The following is a 15,491-nucleotide window of genomic DNA, read 5'->3' on the forward strand; positions in this document are numbered from 1 at the left end:
AAAACAACTTCATTTTAGAGCAGGGGTGTCCAAACTGACGCATACTGAAAAATCAAGAGAGGCGGTGGCCGCTTTTACTTTTTTTTTTTTTTAAACAAACCCCCCACAAATATTATATATATATACACTAGTTATACATACAGTTATACATATACATATAGTTATATATATACAGTTATACAGTTATACATACATACAGTTATACAGTTATACATACATATATATATATATATTACACATATAAGATATATTTATTCATTTTATCAGTGAGAAAGGGTATTATTATTATTATGAACGGTTTCTCCTCATATTACTTTTTTTTTTAAGTTTACAAATATTTCAATGTTCTACTTGTACATTTTTTTCTAAAAAAAAAAAAATATGAAAAATGAGGAACATTTTTAAAAAGTCACAAAATTGTATGACAACTAACTAATAATTAAAATATTTAATAATTAAAATAACAATTAAAAATGAAAACATTACGATTCCTTTAATAACAATGACTATACATGTTTTTATTTAGATCTATTCTCATTAGGGTCGTGGGGGTATGCTGGAGCCGATCCCAGCTGACTTCGGGCGACAGGCAGGGTACACCCTGGACTGGTCGCCAGCCAATCACAGAGCACATATAGACAAACAACCATTCACACTCACATTCATACCTATGGACAATTTAGAGTCGCCAATTAACCTAAGATGCATGTTTTTGGAATGTGCGAGGAAACCGGAGTACACGGAGAAAACCCACGCACGCACGGGGAGAACATGCAAACTCCATAGAGAAATGCCCATGGGAGAATCGAACCCAGGTGTTCCCGATCTCCAGACAGTGACTGTGTGGCCATCCACTAGACCACCGTGCGGCCAATTTGAATTAATATGCGCACCTAAATGAATTCCTAATCTTTTTCTTTGATGATTTTCTGTTAGCAAATAAAAAACCAAGGAACTGTCAATGAATGCCTCCTTGACTGAAGTTGCCTTATGAAAGATAGCACGTTGTATTGTGAACTGTCATCTTGTTTTCCTTCCATCAAAGTCTCCTCTGATGTTGTGTTAAAAGCGCCTACTATGTCACCAACAAAATGAGAAGGTCTTGTACTGTATTGTATTGTATTGTGTTGTGTGTGGTTTGTGTGCATGTGTGTGTGTGTGTGTGTGTTTGCCCCCCCGAAGCTGATCTCCCTGTGGTTGTCAAGGTAACAAAGATAAGCTATTATGTGGGAGTCACGTTCTGGCATAAAAAACAATGAATAAATACAACAACAAGGTAGTCGAGCATGCACAGATAAACAAAAACAAAAAGCTGGATTGAACATGTAAAGCTGCACACACATACTCAGTTACTATATTGTGCTTTTCGTCTTGTTTTACAGTCCAACAGTGTCATAAAGCCTACATCCTATGAGTGGGTGCAAGTTTACATTCATAAAATATTTTCTATTTGCCAACAGGTCAAAAGCTGGCTATAAAAAGACTCCTGCTTCTTTCAGCTTCTCGTTTTTCAATACCAGTCAGACTAACCTCTTTAATTCTCCCACTCTTCCGCTCTTAAACTGTGAATTTGTGCTGTAACACATAAATAATTCACATCTCAGGCAGGGGGGTGTCCACAGTTCGGCCGGGGGGCCATTTGCGGCCCGCAGCTCGATTTTTATTGGCCCATGGCACAATCGACTGGTAAATTAAACACGGCCCTCATTAGGACATTATACAGAAAAGAAAGAAAAATGGACCCAAAGACCCAAACCCACCAAAATGACACCTGCAGACGAAAACGGCCAACTACCCGTGTGTCTTACTGTATGAGTTATTTGATGATTTTCATGCATCTTGTCATGATGAACATGTGCACCAGATATCCTGGTAATCACACATTGGTGCAGGGTATTCCTCACTCAGGGTTTGGTTAAAATGTACAGTACAGTTGTACAGTTTTTCCAGGATATACATTACATCGTAGGATTTCAAGTATGTTAAAGCCCTCAAAAGGGTGATTTAGTGGCAAAAATAATATTGATGATAATAATAAATAATAAAAACGGGTCCCTTATAACACAAAGCTGAGATGTTCTTATGTAAATTTATTTAGTACCTTAGCATATCTTGACCAACGTTGGATTCATGTTAGCATTTTTAGTTAATTAAAATGTGAAGAATATCAAAATGGCTTCCATATCAATTTTTCTATATGCAGGCCTCAGTGGAATTAAAAAAAGTAAAATAAAAAATAACATTATGTGATAATTAGGTTTTTCTCAGGTTAGGAGGTTTGGGTTATTATTTCTACAAATTCTTTTATAAAAAAAAACAAAATCTAAGTATCTTTGTTTCATTGTTCGTATTCCTACACAAATTGTACTGTAAAATAATACATATACTGTTTAAAAATATAACCAATATATAAAAATAGTTAGTTGGTCTAATAGTTAGTCTAGACTAATAGTTAGTCAATTTCTCTTTTTTTTATTGTCAGTTTTCTAGAAATTACAGTCAGTTTTAGAATAAAATCATTGGGCATCTTTGAAAAGTATAATATATAAATAAATCCCACCCAAATACATGAGATATAGAAGGTTAAATAACCAAACATTTTTGCTTTAAGGCTCGTATGAGCCGCTTCATATTCTTGCAATAACCTGCCGAAAAGCACACAGCTGACCATCAAATTCACATACCTTTTAGCGTAAAACTTCCAGGTTCACTTTTGTAAAGTTATCCAGGTTCAAAGGTCACACACCCTCCACACTCTCCTTATGCGTCTGCCTGTCTGCCTGCTGGCTGAGCAACTTACAAGCACACTGACGAGTCCAGTGGTGCCTTCATGCAACACCAGCTGACTTCCTGGCGTGGTCGCCCTCAGGCCGACCAAACAGGAAATAAGAGACCTTTCTTTCACGGTGCAAGCATGTGCATGAGAAGCAGCCGTGACTGATCAATATGCTCTGCTTGCTGCTGACGCGTTAGCGACGCTATAGGAACACATGCGAGCTGTAAATGTGACTCGCTCACAAAGGACAAGCGTGTGCGAATGAACGTGCTGCGTGCGGTTCTTATAATGTTGTGATGACAGCTTGAAGGACAGGTGGGTTGTCTTCTGTTCGTTGCGACGACCTTATAGCTGACTGACTAACAGCTGTGAACGCAGCATCGTCTTTTTTTTTTTTTAATTTATTTTATTGATGCTTAAGGTCATTTTTTTTAAAGGCCACATACAAGGACGTCTACTGTGCTGCGAAGCTGCCTTTCAATAAAATGCACCAAACCAACCGCTGAACAACAGGAATTCTGAGCCAAAATCTTAGCGAGCTAGTTAGCACTGCAGTGTAGATCAACATATTTTTGTCTAGTTACTTCGTCAGGTTTGTTGCTGGGCACAATTCACGAGGACATCATTTGAAAAGTCAAATACAGTACCAGTTATGCTCACTATGCTCTTTCCTTGGTAAACACGGCCAAGGGGCTCACTTCCACACATAGAACGGACAGGGAGACTCGACAGTAACACAGACTTGAAAAGTCAATAATGACATTACTAGACAATATCAGCTAAACATATTATTTTTTATAAATATTAATCATTACTCGGTATTGAAAATAAATATCACTGCTGACAAGTGGTTGTATATGTGTATAACTACTGAGAGGACCAAACGTCTATTAAAGGCTTATGTTACCATGAAAGCCTTTATTTATACAAATGCATTTTCTAATAATGGAAAATAATATCATTTACCACATTTTACTATATAAGAGGTAATCCAGCCATCCATTTTCTATGCGGCTTATCCTCACTAGGGTCACGGGGGTATGCTGGAGCCTATTCCAAGTTATATATTAAATAATACTAATACTAGTGGTTACCTAGTGTTTTTTTTTTACTGAGGGGGAGAAAAGGAGGAGTCTATTAGGGGTTTGGGGTTTATTTATTCAAGTGGATCTATTAGAGTTGAGGCCATTTCATATTCACGCCAAGCGAGTATCACTAACCACCATACGGCCCTAACATCATAATAATAATAATAATAATAATAATAATAATAATAATAATAATAATAATAATAATAATAATCGTCATCATAATTATAATAACAACAACACGGGCTACTCTTGTGGCCGTACTCCAGCCTAAAGTCAACACTCAATCCCCGACGTCACTTTCAGTCCACACGAGACTTATTTATGTCATAAATGGCTTATTTCTCTGATTATATTATACAGTATATGGGTGTTGAGTAATATGATTGTAGAGGGGGTTATTTCATGTCTAGAGAGCTTAAATAATGGTAGAAATCATATTTACAAAGTCAGAAACAGGATTTCTATGTTGTAACTATGAAAATATTCCCTTTATTAATATTGAATCCTACTTTGCCGAAATTCACTCATCGCGGTCAGGTCTGGAACTAATTAACTGTTCTAAAGGGATTATTGTACTCACAAAGGATTTGAGTCTAAACTGCTGTTCATTCTCCAATCACTTGACAAAAGGGAAGCGTAACAAATATTTTTGGGCATACTCATTAGCTACACACACATTCACAAGAATCCAAAACAGGAAGTGAGTGAACACTAAACAATGGGCCGTCATTATCATCCACTTCATACAGTGACTTATCAAGAAGCTCTGAGCTCACCAGTCAATCGCTTTGAGTGTACCTCCACCATATGTAAGGAAAACATCCTCTGAGTCAGCCACATCGCTCTCCTGTGCAACATTTCTGACTGTGGTTGTTCCTGTACACCAATTCACCGCAGCTCCTATTTTTGACACGCCTTCACATTCAACCGCTGAACAGCTGCATCATCATGCTCACAGCTGATGGAAGCAGAATGAAACCAACGAATCAGCAATGACAAATGGTTGATGAACAAAAAAACAACAACAACAATATCTAGGTTTTAATAGCGGCTACATCCTAGCACCTGTAGTTCCAATTTCCAGGCTAAATTACAGCATCATTGAATACAACCTGTCAAACCAAGAAGAACATATCTATACACATAGGCATAGGCTTTTTTTCCCCCCCTCACAAATCTTCCTCAATCGGAGGTCCACATGTTAATTTGTTTTTTGAGTATCCTTATAATCGATGAATAAACGCAAATCTGCAAATGTACACATGCATCATTGCCAGTAATTACTTTTCATAGGGATGCTCGATCAGTGTTTTATGCTGTCGATTCCGACATTCCGGGGGGTCGGGGGGTGATTACATTTTTTTTCCCATGGGACCCACACTTCCTGGATGCACCCCTGCTACTGGCTATATATGAAAAAAGGAACCATAAAATCACCTTAATTTAGACAAAACCATTTTACTTAGTTTTTGAAGAGAACATATATCACAGAGGATGAGACACCTTCTTTAAGGAGACTTAGGGTGTGAGGGAGACTTGGTAGAACTCTAGCAGGACTTCCACATAAGTGAGAGAGCACTCTGCGAACCCGGTGTCTTCCACCGCCGAGAAAGGCCCGTCATCTCGTCGAATGAATTCAGTTATTTTTCGGGTTATTTGCTTAGCCTTCTGACCGTCACGCACATACGGGCGAGTGTTGTCCACATGGCTGTGTTAGCTGCCGTTTGACTGATGATCACACCCTGAGCCTTGAAAACTCACCATACTCCGTCACGTGTTTGTTCTTCAAATGCCGTATTACAGCTTTTAAACGGTCTAACCACGCAAGATAAGTTCCACACGGCAGACATGATTGTTTTGGTTTTGGCACGCCTGCGCACTGTGAAGGAAAGTGGGAGGAGGACGCTGCCCAAGATGTTAGATAGGGTAAGACACTACACTGCACGAAGGGATCGCTGCGGGCTGCAATAGTACTAGCCACAGGTGATCGGCTTTTGTGATCGGCGTTGAAAGGCATTTATCGGCATATGCCGATCACGTGATTTTTCAAGGAAATCGTCCGATACTGATCGGTGACCGATCGATCGGAGCATCTCTACTTTTTCAGGTCTTAAAAAAATGACAATAATGAAAATAATACAAATAATATTTCTTGTTTTTATACTATAATTTCTTGTACGTTGTATGATTTTACTTAACTTGCTTTAAATCCAAAAAATGTTGATTTTAAAATTGAAAGATTTTAGCAAAAACATTTTTAGAGCCAAATGTAATTATTGTCTTTTTTTTTTTTTTTTAAAGGATGATTTGCAAACTCATAGCGATGCCTTGTGTATCTACCTACCTACCTACCTATCTTATCCATCTACTGTAGCAATTGTATCTATCTACAGTATCTATTGTGTCTATCTATTATATCAAACTATAAATATCTATATTGTCTCGATCTATTATGTCTATACTATGGATCTATCAATCTAGCTATCTGTCTGCCTACCATATGTACTGTAATGTGATTTGGAGAGGTAGTAGGAGTACATGCTGTGCCAGGCTGCAGCCCAAATCTGGATATAAAGTGCTAAATATAAACTCCTCTAAATTGGAACGGTCTCTTCTTTCTACCCACAAGTTCTCTGCGCAAATAAATAGTCTTTATCTTACTGTTTTCGTCAGGTCCTCACCTCTGTCAGGTTGAACTTCGCTGCTTTTCCCTGTTAAAAGTCTCTCCCTGCTGCTGCTGCTACTGCCAAACTGTTCACACAAAGTGCCTCGGGAGTCAAGAGTCAGTGGGTAATCCCTCCTTCAAGCCTCCTCCTCCCACTTCTTTGACTCCGGTTGTGTCAATAAAAAGTCACTCGCGCCCTCTGGAAGGTACACATCCAAGCTTCCCAATTCCATGAAGGTCCTTTACTCTTTAATTTGTCTCTCGCCCTCAAAAAACAAGCGCACACAATCACATGTCCACTGTCCAGCCCTCCTCTTTAGTCTTCAAGGTACAAGCGCCTTCAAATATGCCAGGAATGCAGAGATGAAGAAGCCAGGTTGAAAAAGGGGAGTTTGAGCTCCTGTTTAGTTTCAACAGGTTGTTGTTCCTCTATATGGAGAAGTGCATAGCAAAACTACCAAGAGTGTAGTTCCTTTAGAGACAATATCCATTTTTTTTTATACGCATGCAAGTGTTGTTTTGTAGGATATAATGATTAACAGGCTGGACAAACAAGAGTTGAAATTTAAAAAAAAAAGTAATAAACCAACCTTTTGCACAATCTCCCCGAGTTCTTTGCAGTGGCCAAATATTTTCTTGCTGGTGGCGTGTCCGCTCAGCTGGGAGAACTGATACCTGAGCACACATTCAGTTGTACTACAAGTCAGTATGGCATTCATGGTACCACAGGAGGATTTAAATACAGTGGAACCTCTCAAAGTGGAACACAGTCCAGTCTATGGTGCTGGTTGACAGGTAAACAACAACAATAATCAGTTCCAGTGTCAAACTGTTACCATCATTTAATCTTTATAAAGTGTACCGGTAATGTTGCCATTTTAACTGTCATGAATGTGGAAAAAATACACGTGTTCAGCGCAATACAGTGTTGTTTGTTCATGTTAGTCATTTGCTTTTTGCCACATACAATTTAAATTAGCATCTGTTTCAATGTTACTGATATTTACATCTACATATATCAGTGTTTGCCATACATTTATTTGTGGCAGCCCTCCACAAATGGATTGACGCTCCCTGTTCGCCCTCGCTCGTAAACACATCGTAACACACCTGGCCTGCCAGAGAATAAGAAGACAGAGCAGGAGGGATCGGTGCTGCCAAGTCAGCGACTTTGTCGCTATATTTAGCGAGTAATCAGACCGCTCTAGATACTCTTTATCAAAAAAGTGCTGCTAAGGTTGGACACAGTAAGACAGTCATTTAACATTTCTCCAAAGATCCTGAGGGTTATAAAAACAAAAACGTGAAGTGGTAAAAAATGATCCTGATAGTTATAAAACAAAAAAGTGAAGTGGTATACCCAAAAAAAATTCACCGGATGTCACAAAAAACACCAAAAAAAGCCAGAGAAAAAGCAGTTGTGCCGCTGAAGTCTCTCAACATTTTGATTGACTTTAGAGGGCTTGTATTACTTTTGGTGTGCTCGATTTAGGAGGCTCCACTGTAAAAACGTGTACAAGTAGAAGAGGCACAGAGACAAATAAAATAACAAACATTCCCACTTGCAAGGCCGCAATGTTAAGTAACACCCTTACTATTCTTATAAAAGGCTACACGGAGTAAAAATAACATTTGGATGAGTTAGATAACATTTCACTGACCTGTTCAGTAAAGAGAAGAGCCCTTTGGCAGAGGAGATGAGCTCCACCACGACATGCAGAACACTGGTGGGCAGCCTGGTGGCGGTCTGCCCATCATCGCTGTTGTGTCGCCAGCGGCCCTGGATGCCCATCTGGAGGGTGTGGGCCACGGCTCGCAGCTTCTCCGTAAAACCTTGGAGGTTCTCCCCACCGCTGCCGTACGTCTGGCAGGTGCATTTTAGAGGAGAATTGCATTACTCAAAGCTTTAATGCAAAGATTATTTGATAGAATAGAAAGGAATATTGGTAATAAGGAAAGAATAGACTGTATGATCTATTCAAGTCTGAATAGTTAACAAAAATTTGTAGAGCGACATGTCCATTCGTGTTTCAGTGCACAAAGTATGACATAAGTCAGGCAGGACTGTACCATCATTGATTCTGGGGGTAGTGGGAATGTTGGATTTCAAAACAATTACTCCAACAGGAAATAAAAACAATACAGATAATCTGTTCCAGGGTTGAAGCTTTTTTGGCAACACTTCTGAACTGTCGTACCAGTGTAAAAATAAGTGAACTATGGTGAGTTTGAGGATGTAAAAAAAATAAAACACCCAATCCTATCCTCCTTTAATTACATTATTTAGAACAAATGTTGCAGGAAAGTCAAAGAAAAAGCAAAACATGGATAATTAACTCATTGTTGCTCATGAAAAGGTATTTTCCCTATAACTTTGCTTGAATTCTGAATCTTTGGACTTCAGGTGGTTACACATTGGAGGCTCTGCTGTATTTCAGATGTCGTTGCACATTTTGCAAATTTTACAAAATACAAATGTGAAGCTCTTTAAAAAGGTCACTTTCCGAAACAAGCCTCATACTGAGAGGACCCTCTACTACTAGCACACCAGAGTAAATTAGGATATACAGCGGAACCTCGGTTTTTGTCATTAATCCATTCCAAAAAGTCTGATGAAAATTGAAACGTACCAAAACCAAATACATTTTTTCCTGTAAGAAATAATGCAAATCCAATTAATCCATTAAAGACACCCAAAAGTATTAACATAAAACACATTTTTACAGAGAATAATTTTAGTTTTACATTTCGGGTGTCCCGATTCGATAGTGATATCAGATATAGGTCCGATATCTGCCAAAAACCAGTATCGGATTATATTGGCCTGCATCTAAAATGTCCAATATTGGCACTCTGATACAAGCAGTCCATTCCAGGCTGGGCCCCAGCACTTCTTTCAGCATGCAGAACCCAAGTGATCACAAAGACAGTTTAGGAAGGAGTAGGAGTGATGTCAGCTGCGCGGCTGTGTTTTTCATTCAAGTCCAAAAAAGACGTACCTGAGTGCAAAAGTTGTCATGCACAAGCTTCCCGTGGAGGCACAGAACCAGGGAAGTTTAATATGACCAATCTCATTGTGCACTCCTAAAACATCCATCGCTGTTTGACAGATTTGCAAAGCGTGAGAAATTCCACGGGATGGCAAAAAGTCATTGACGGCAACAGAAAAGAGCCAGCCCCCGTCGGTGGCGAGTAATGTCGGGTTTAAACACTTCATTGAGCACATTGAGCCTCACTGTATTGCCTTGCTGTAAGGAAATGGGGAAAGGAAGGAGACAGATACAAGTTGTTCATTGTTAACATAATAAGTACGTCATACATAATAAAGAAGATTAACGGATTCTTTGGTCGGAATCTGTCTACAGTGTCCCAACTTTAAAAGAACCACTATCTATTCTTCACAGATACTAAGTCACCAACGTGTGGATGCTTTATTTGGGACCTCGATTCCACTGACCAGTTTGTTAGGCGCACTGCCACCTTTACCAGAATTTCTGCCACCAACATTACTGCCACCTAGTGACCAGAATACTACATATGACTTGTCTTTCAATATTTTTGACTAATAATAGGCCATTGTCAAACACAAAACTGCTATCATTTATGAATTAATTTTGGGGAAAACGCAATAGAGCAAGGGGGCGATGTTGGAATCGTGATGTAGCGAGGGATGACTGTATAATAACTGAGACAATGTATGAAATTGAGACAATTTTTAGCAATAATTTTACTAAAAAAACAAATCATACAAAAACTAGGGCATATGAAAACCGAGGTTCCACTGTACTGTACAGTTATAATACATTAAATCCCTGCTTCCCAAAGTGGGGTACCTGTACCCCCAGGAGTCCTCCAATGGTGATAGAGTGTACGTGAATAAAAATGAAAAACAATTAGCGCGAGGAAAACGGAGATACAGCGGGAAGTTGTTCATTGCTCTATGTGCATCATATGAACAAATGAGTAAGTTTCATGATTATTTTGTACTTTAAGAGTGTTTAATCTTGAAGATTTCATTTATATTGGTGTTCCAATCCCCGCACGTCGCAGCGGCGAAAACCCGTCACTGTGAATGGGGACTGCCCCGAAAATGAGACTTTATCGTTGGTTGTATGTATTTTTGTACTTCGGATACTGCTTTATCATGATTGTTAAACGTTCCCCTCAATTTGGTATTAAATTAATATGCAGACTTAAACCATAGCCATCGTGAGTGGACAAAAAAAGTAAAGCTCAAATTCAACCCATTCAAACCCATCAGATTGGAAAGATATTTAGGATGATTACTTATCTGTTTATCAGTGCTCATGTGACACTTTATCAAAATTTGACCATGCAAAATACACATTTTGACCCAAAATTGCTATAAAATTTTAAAAGGTTTATCTTTTTAAGCGTGGAGGCGAAGGTAGTTAATGGCTTCAGGTCAAATGTCTGAAGGGGTACATGACTGTAAAAAGTTTGTGAACCATTGCATTAGATGAAGCGCTATACAATAGAGCAGCTCCAACAGCCTGATTTGCCGTTGAGTCCAATTGTAAGTGAGCCTTTTATTCGCATGAGGAAAGCGCAGGTTCCATTCTGGACACACTCATCAGGGGTCAAGAGGTTTGTTCCAGTCAGGCTTTGTTGTTACATATCAACCAGCTGCACTAATCCACTGTCAACGAGCGGCTATGAATTTTTCATGGCCTTCTTAACACTGTTGTACTTGATGATGTAACAGCGCACTTAAAAGTGTTTTCCGTGTGACGCTTGTTTTTCATGAATGAAGGCAGTGTGTTTGAGCATCACAAGCCAGACAAGCACAAGCAGATGAACGCCACGGTGCTGTAAAATGGAAATGTTCACTACCGTATATAACCGTGCGTCTGTCTCTTCTTCAAGGTTTTTACATAACACGTTCATAGGGAGAGATGCAGTATTTTCATTGAAATGTTGCCTGCATTGAGCATTGAGGCTCTTTCTGCAACAAGTTTAATCTGCTTGAGCCTGCAGCGTGTGATGTTCGCAAGCGGGCCACCAGGTTTGCATGGCACTGTCTTGCTCAATTAGCTTTGGCCTGACAAACACACAGCTACTTAAGTGTTATAAAACTACCTAACAAGTCGATAGGCTTAGGTAATTAAGACACTGGAGGATTAAAGTAGTGCTTTTATGTTGGCATACATAGACACACCACCAGTGCTCACAATTTTGCTTGTTCAGTAGGATTGAGATCAAAAAATCTCAAGCTGGCTGAACTGTTCGCTCTAGTTAAGCCCTTTGCCTGTGAAAGCTGACATGTTTCCACCTTTTTTCAGTCTCATTGGTATGGGGAGACCAGTTGACTTGTCAATGGTCCACCTTCTGAGGAAGTATCAGAGGCGGGACGATGCCTGTGTGTAAGGGTACAATAGTGAGTAATTGATACACATATAAAAATGTCTATTTTTGACACACAGCTCGTTCTCCCCCCTCCAAACACTCCTACTAGCTTTACATTGACGTTCTCCTCCAATTTCAGATTTGCAATAAAAGCGACTGTTGTAATTATTAGATTAGATTCAGCTCCTGAACCTTCCCCTTCTCTCTTGAATTGCCATTGATCACAGTTTTAAGCCCTAAATATACCTCACACACCTATTAAACACATTTCAAATATAAAATGTATCCGTACTGTCCACAAATGAATGGCAATGCAAGATGATCAATGAACAAATGGAATCGGAGTCATGTTGTAGCTGTAGCCAGTCGCAGCACACAACTATACTGCGTTCAAGGGCCGCCGAACAAAGTGCAAAACCTCAACACTTGACGAAAAACATAATCAGTGAAGCATAAAGACATAAACATGTAAAAATGGTGGGCTTTCTAACAGTGACAGCTGTATGCTGTACATTTCACCTGTATTATCACATATTTATAAATGATTAGCGACTTATGGTGAATGAGATGTATTATCTACGGAAAACATGTCCCACATTCAGAGGAAAAAACATTTTTTAAATATTTTTTGTACTAAAATTCGGCAAATTTGCGGGGTTGTGGATGTGGATTGCGAATATGTAATCCAATGTCTAATCCAATGTATGTCACAATACCGGATATACGCTTACATACACTCCTGCCCTGCTGTGTTGAAAGCAATTGTCACTGTGCAGTAAGTATTATATAAGTCACATCTGATGCTGACATTGTCACGCATCGAATTATTTAGCTGCGAGATGCTGTGTAGCAGTCTGACGTGAGCACACAGTCACGGCAATATTCCCCTCTCACACTCACATCGCCTGCTAGGTTGTGTACTATATGAAAAGGGAAAGTGAATCTACCCCAGATCTCATGCAACAACTTTGCAGGAATTCTGTGCGAAAGAGGCTGTTGTTTCTTCGGGTGTTAAACTTCACATTCTAGAAGAAGATTTGTGCTGACTTCGGGCGAGAGGCGGGGTACTGGTTGCCACATATAGACACATTCATACCTATGGACAATTTAGAGTCGCCAATTAACCTAACATGCATGTTTTTGGAGAGGAAACCCGAGTACCCGGAGAAAACCCCCACACACACACACACTGGGAGAACATGCAACGGAGATTCAAACCCAGATCTTCCCGATCTCCTGACTGTGTGGCCAACATGCAAACCACTAGGCAACCGTGCGGCCCACGGCATAACAATTTTTTTCAAAATGTGCATATACCGTACTTTCAAGACAAATGTTTCTTGTAAAGGTGTTCCTTCAAAGCAGTCATCAGTGAACTGAGAATTGCAATAAAAAAGAACTCGAGGTGGGCTTCCATCTATTTCTCATTCTATGCTTCATCCATTTTCGTCTTAAACCTTCCTCTTTTGCAAAAGAAAACAAACTTACAGTATCACTTGGACACTGTAAAAATCCAGCAGTAACACAAAAATATGCTGAACCAAGTCAACGATCTACCTCGAAAAGCGCTTGTTTACTCTGCTTTAGCTAAGAGGTAGCACTCCGATGACATCACTTCCAGAAAACAGACCGAACAGCCAGAGGTATCAAATCGAACAATGTAGAACATAATTACAAACAATATAGAACATATTTAAGCTAAGTTGATGAATCATGTCAAGGACCCTTAAAAACTAGGAAAGACACGCTTCTAAAAGTCTTATTTGAAGAACATATTCTTCCTTGTGGTTAATGTCAGAGCTCACAATGATAACACGAGACATCTACAATCCCCTCAAGACAAACATCCATGGCTACCCTCAGTGTCGCCATGGTCACATACTGTACACAAACACACGTGATTCCACTTCCCCGTCTCACCAAGGAGCAGAGCTTCTCCACAGCCTCGAGGATCAGCTCCTGATGGCCGATCTTGGAAACCCCCAGCCTGTGCAGGTCCTCAGAGGTCAACTGGAGCAGCTCCAGCCCGGAGAGATGCCACTCCGAGACGGCATACCGATGCAAGGGTGCGTCCAGACCTGGCAGCGGGACACAGGAGATGGGATAAGTCACACACTTTATACAAAATGAAAGCCCACATTAAAAAAAAAAAAAAAAAAAAACAGGCTGAGGCATGCAACTGGAACATGGATACGGTAAAAAGATTGTTTGATCCCCCTTACAGCACTTTATTGTCTGTCTGGACAACCATTCACACAATAATTACTGAAAACATTTTAATTTGACAAAACATGGACAAATGTAGCGGGACACCTGGCCAAACTCAACCAGATATGCCTTGCTGGAACAGAAAAGGGCCTTCCCAACATTTTTCCTACAAAGTTGGTATCATTGAGCGATCCAAAATGCTGGAGCCTATCCCTGTTGATATCGACGTGTGTCATTAATAATTATTATCATTATATATTATCGTAACATTGGTGGTAAATTAGGTCTCAAAACAATGTTGACAATAATATCCATCCATACATTTTCTATGCCGCTTATCCTACTTAGGCCGACTTTGGGCGAGAGGCGGGGCACACCCTGTACTGGTCACCAGCCAATCGCAAAGCAGGGCAGACAATAATATGGTTTATATAATAATTTGGGGGTCAATAAACATTTCAAAATGCACCTGCTTTGTTGTGTGACTCAGTTAAATTAAAAAGTCTGTTTGTCCAGTCATATATTTTTTATTGTACTTTGCATAAAAATAAAAATCTCCTCTGTTCTTGTAGACCCAATCTCACGTGTAGCCTCGTCTCGTGGCACCCCTGCAGTTAATACAGTGATGTGCAGTACCGCCCATTTGCCACTGAAGACAACTTTTGAGTCTTCAATTGAAATATATAGAGATTGCATGATACATTAAGCTACATACATACCGTGCTAACTGTTCCAATCCGTGCATAATGTTAAAGTTGTTTTGTGTGATTGTACGGGCTTGTATTAACTTGTATGTAACTTGTAGTTAAGTTAAATTCTTTAAAGTAAGTATTCTTAAACGTAAGTAAGACAGAAAAGGTATCGTCAACATGTCTTGACGCTACTTGCGCAGAGAAAGACTCTTTATGCTTCTCTGGGGGGCACTTCCTCATTCCACCTCCACCTTTCACTTCCTAGAGGATTTGTGTGCGCGTGTGCGTGTTTGTGTGTCTGTGTGTGTTTCTATTTCTGACACCACTGTCCGAGCCAAAGTACCTGTGAGGTGAGCACAAGCTAAGAAAAAAAGTATAAGCAGCCACATGAGGAGAATGCAGCTCACCTTGGAGCCACTGGCAGACTGTCTCCTCGCTCCAGGACGTGATCGGCTCCATGCTTGGCGTCCTGTTGCAGTCCCTCGGTCAGCTTCCAGCCGCCCTGGTTGATTTCTACCTGTCCGGGAGGCTATTCCTGCTTGAAGACGGGAAAGTGGATTCAGGCGAATCGGAGTCGGACGATGACGACGAGTGGCACTCCTTTGAGCAGGTACAGGTGAGCGTCAGCCCCCACCTCACTCCCCCTAGTTCTCAGCCAATGTTAATGGAGTGCCAGGAAGTGACCCCTCCCA

At 40.0% G+C, this 15,491-nt stretch overlaps 2 protein-coding genes across 7 annotated transcripts in view; one reads left to right on the forward strand and one right to left on the reverse strand.

Moving 5' to 3' along the window:
* Window positions 1-15,467, reverse strand: part of cnksr1 (connector enhancer of kinase suppressor of Ras 1) — a 72,335-nt gene extending 56,868 nt beyond the window's left edge. For 2 of the 4 annotated variants that reach the window (XR_008573526.1, XM_054797459.1), the window contains exons 1-4: window positions 15,207-15,467; window positions 13,820-13,977; window positions 8,194-8,396; window positions 7,123-7,207 (exon numbers count right to left, since the gene is read on the reverse strand). Coding sequence is in view for 3 of the 4 variants with exons in the window: in XM_054797459.1 (XP_054653434.1) it covers window positions 7,123-7,207; window positions 8,194-8,396; window positions 13,820-13,977; window positions 15,207-15,258 (498 nt within the window). In the remaining variant the exon portion in view is untranslated. The remainder of the gene's footprint in view (window positions 1-7,122; window positions 7,208-8,193; window positions 8,397-13,819; window positions 13,978-15,206) is intronic. The other 2 variants (XM_054797456.1, XM_054797457.1) reach the window with 2 other exon arrangements.
* rps6ka1 (ribosomal protein S6 kinase a, polypeptide 1) overlaps window positions 15,109-15,491 on the forward strand; it is a 58,948-nt gene continuing 58,565 nt past the window's right edge. Inside the window, exon 1 of one of the 3 annotated variants that reach the window (XM_054797460.1) lies at window positions 15,109-15,415. In XM_054797460.1, the coding sequence (XP_054653435.1) occupies window positions 15,257-15,415 (159 nt within the window). In that variant the 5' untranslated portion in view covers window positions 15,109-15,256. The remainder of the gene's footprint in view (window positions 15,416-15,491) is intronic. The other 2 variants (XM_054797461.1, XM_054797462.1) reach the window with 2 other exon arrangements.

Source organism: Dunckerocampus dactyliophorus, chromosome 13, assembly GCF_027744805.1.
Source record: "Dunckerocampus dactyliophorus isolate RoL2022-P2 chromosome 13, RoL_Ddac_1.1, whole genome shotgun sequence".
NCBI lineage: Eukaryota > Metazoa > Chordata > Actinopteri > Syngnathiformes > Syngnathidae > Dunckerocampus > Dunckerocampus dactyliophorus.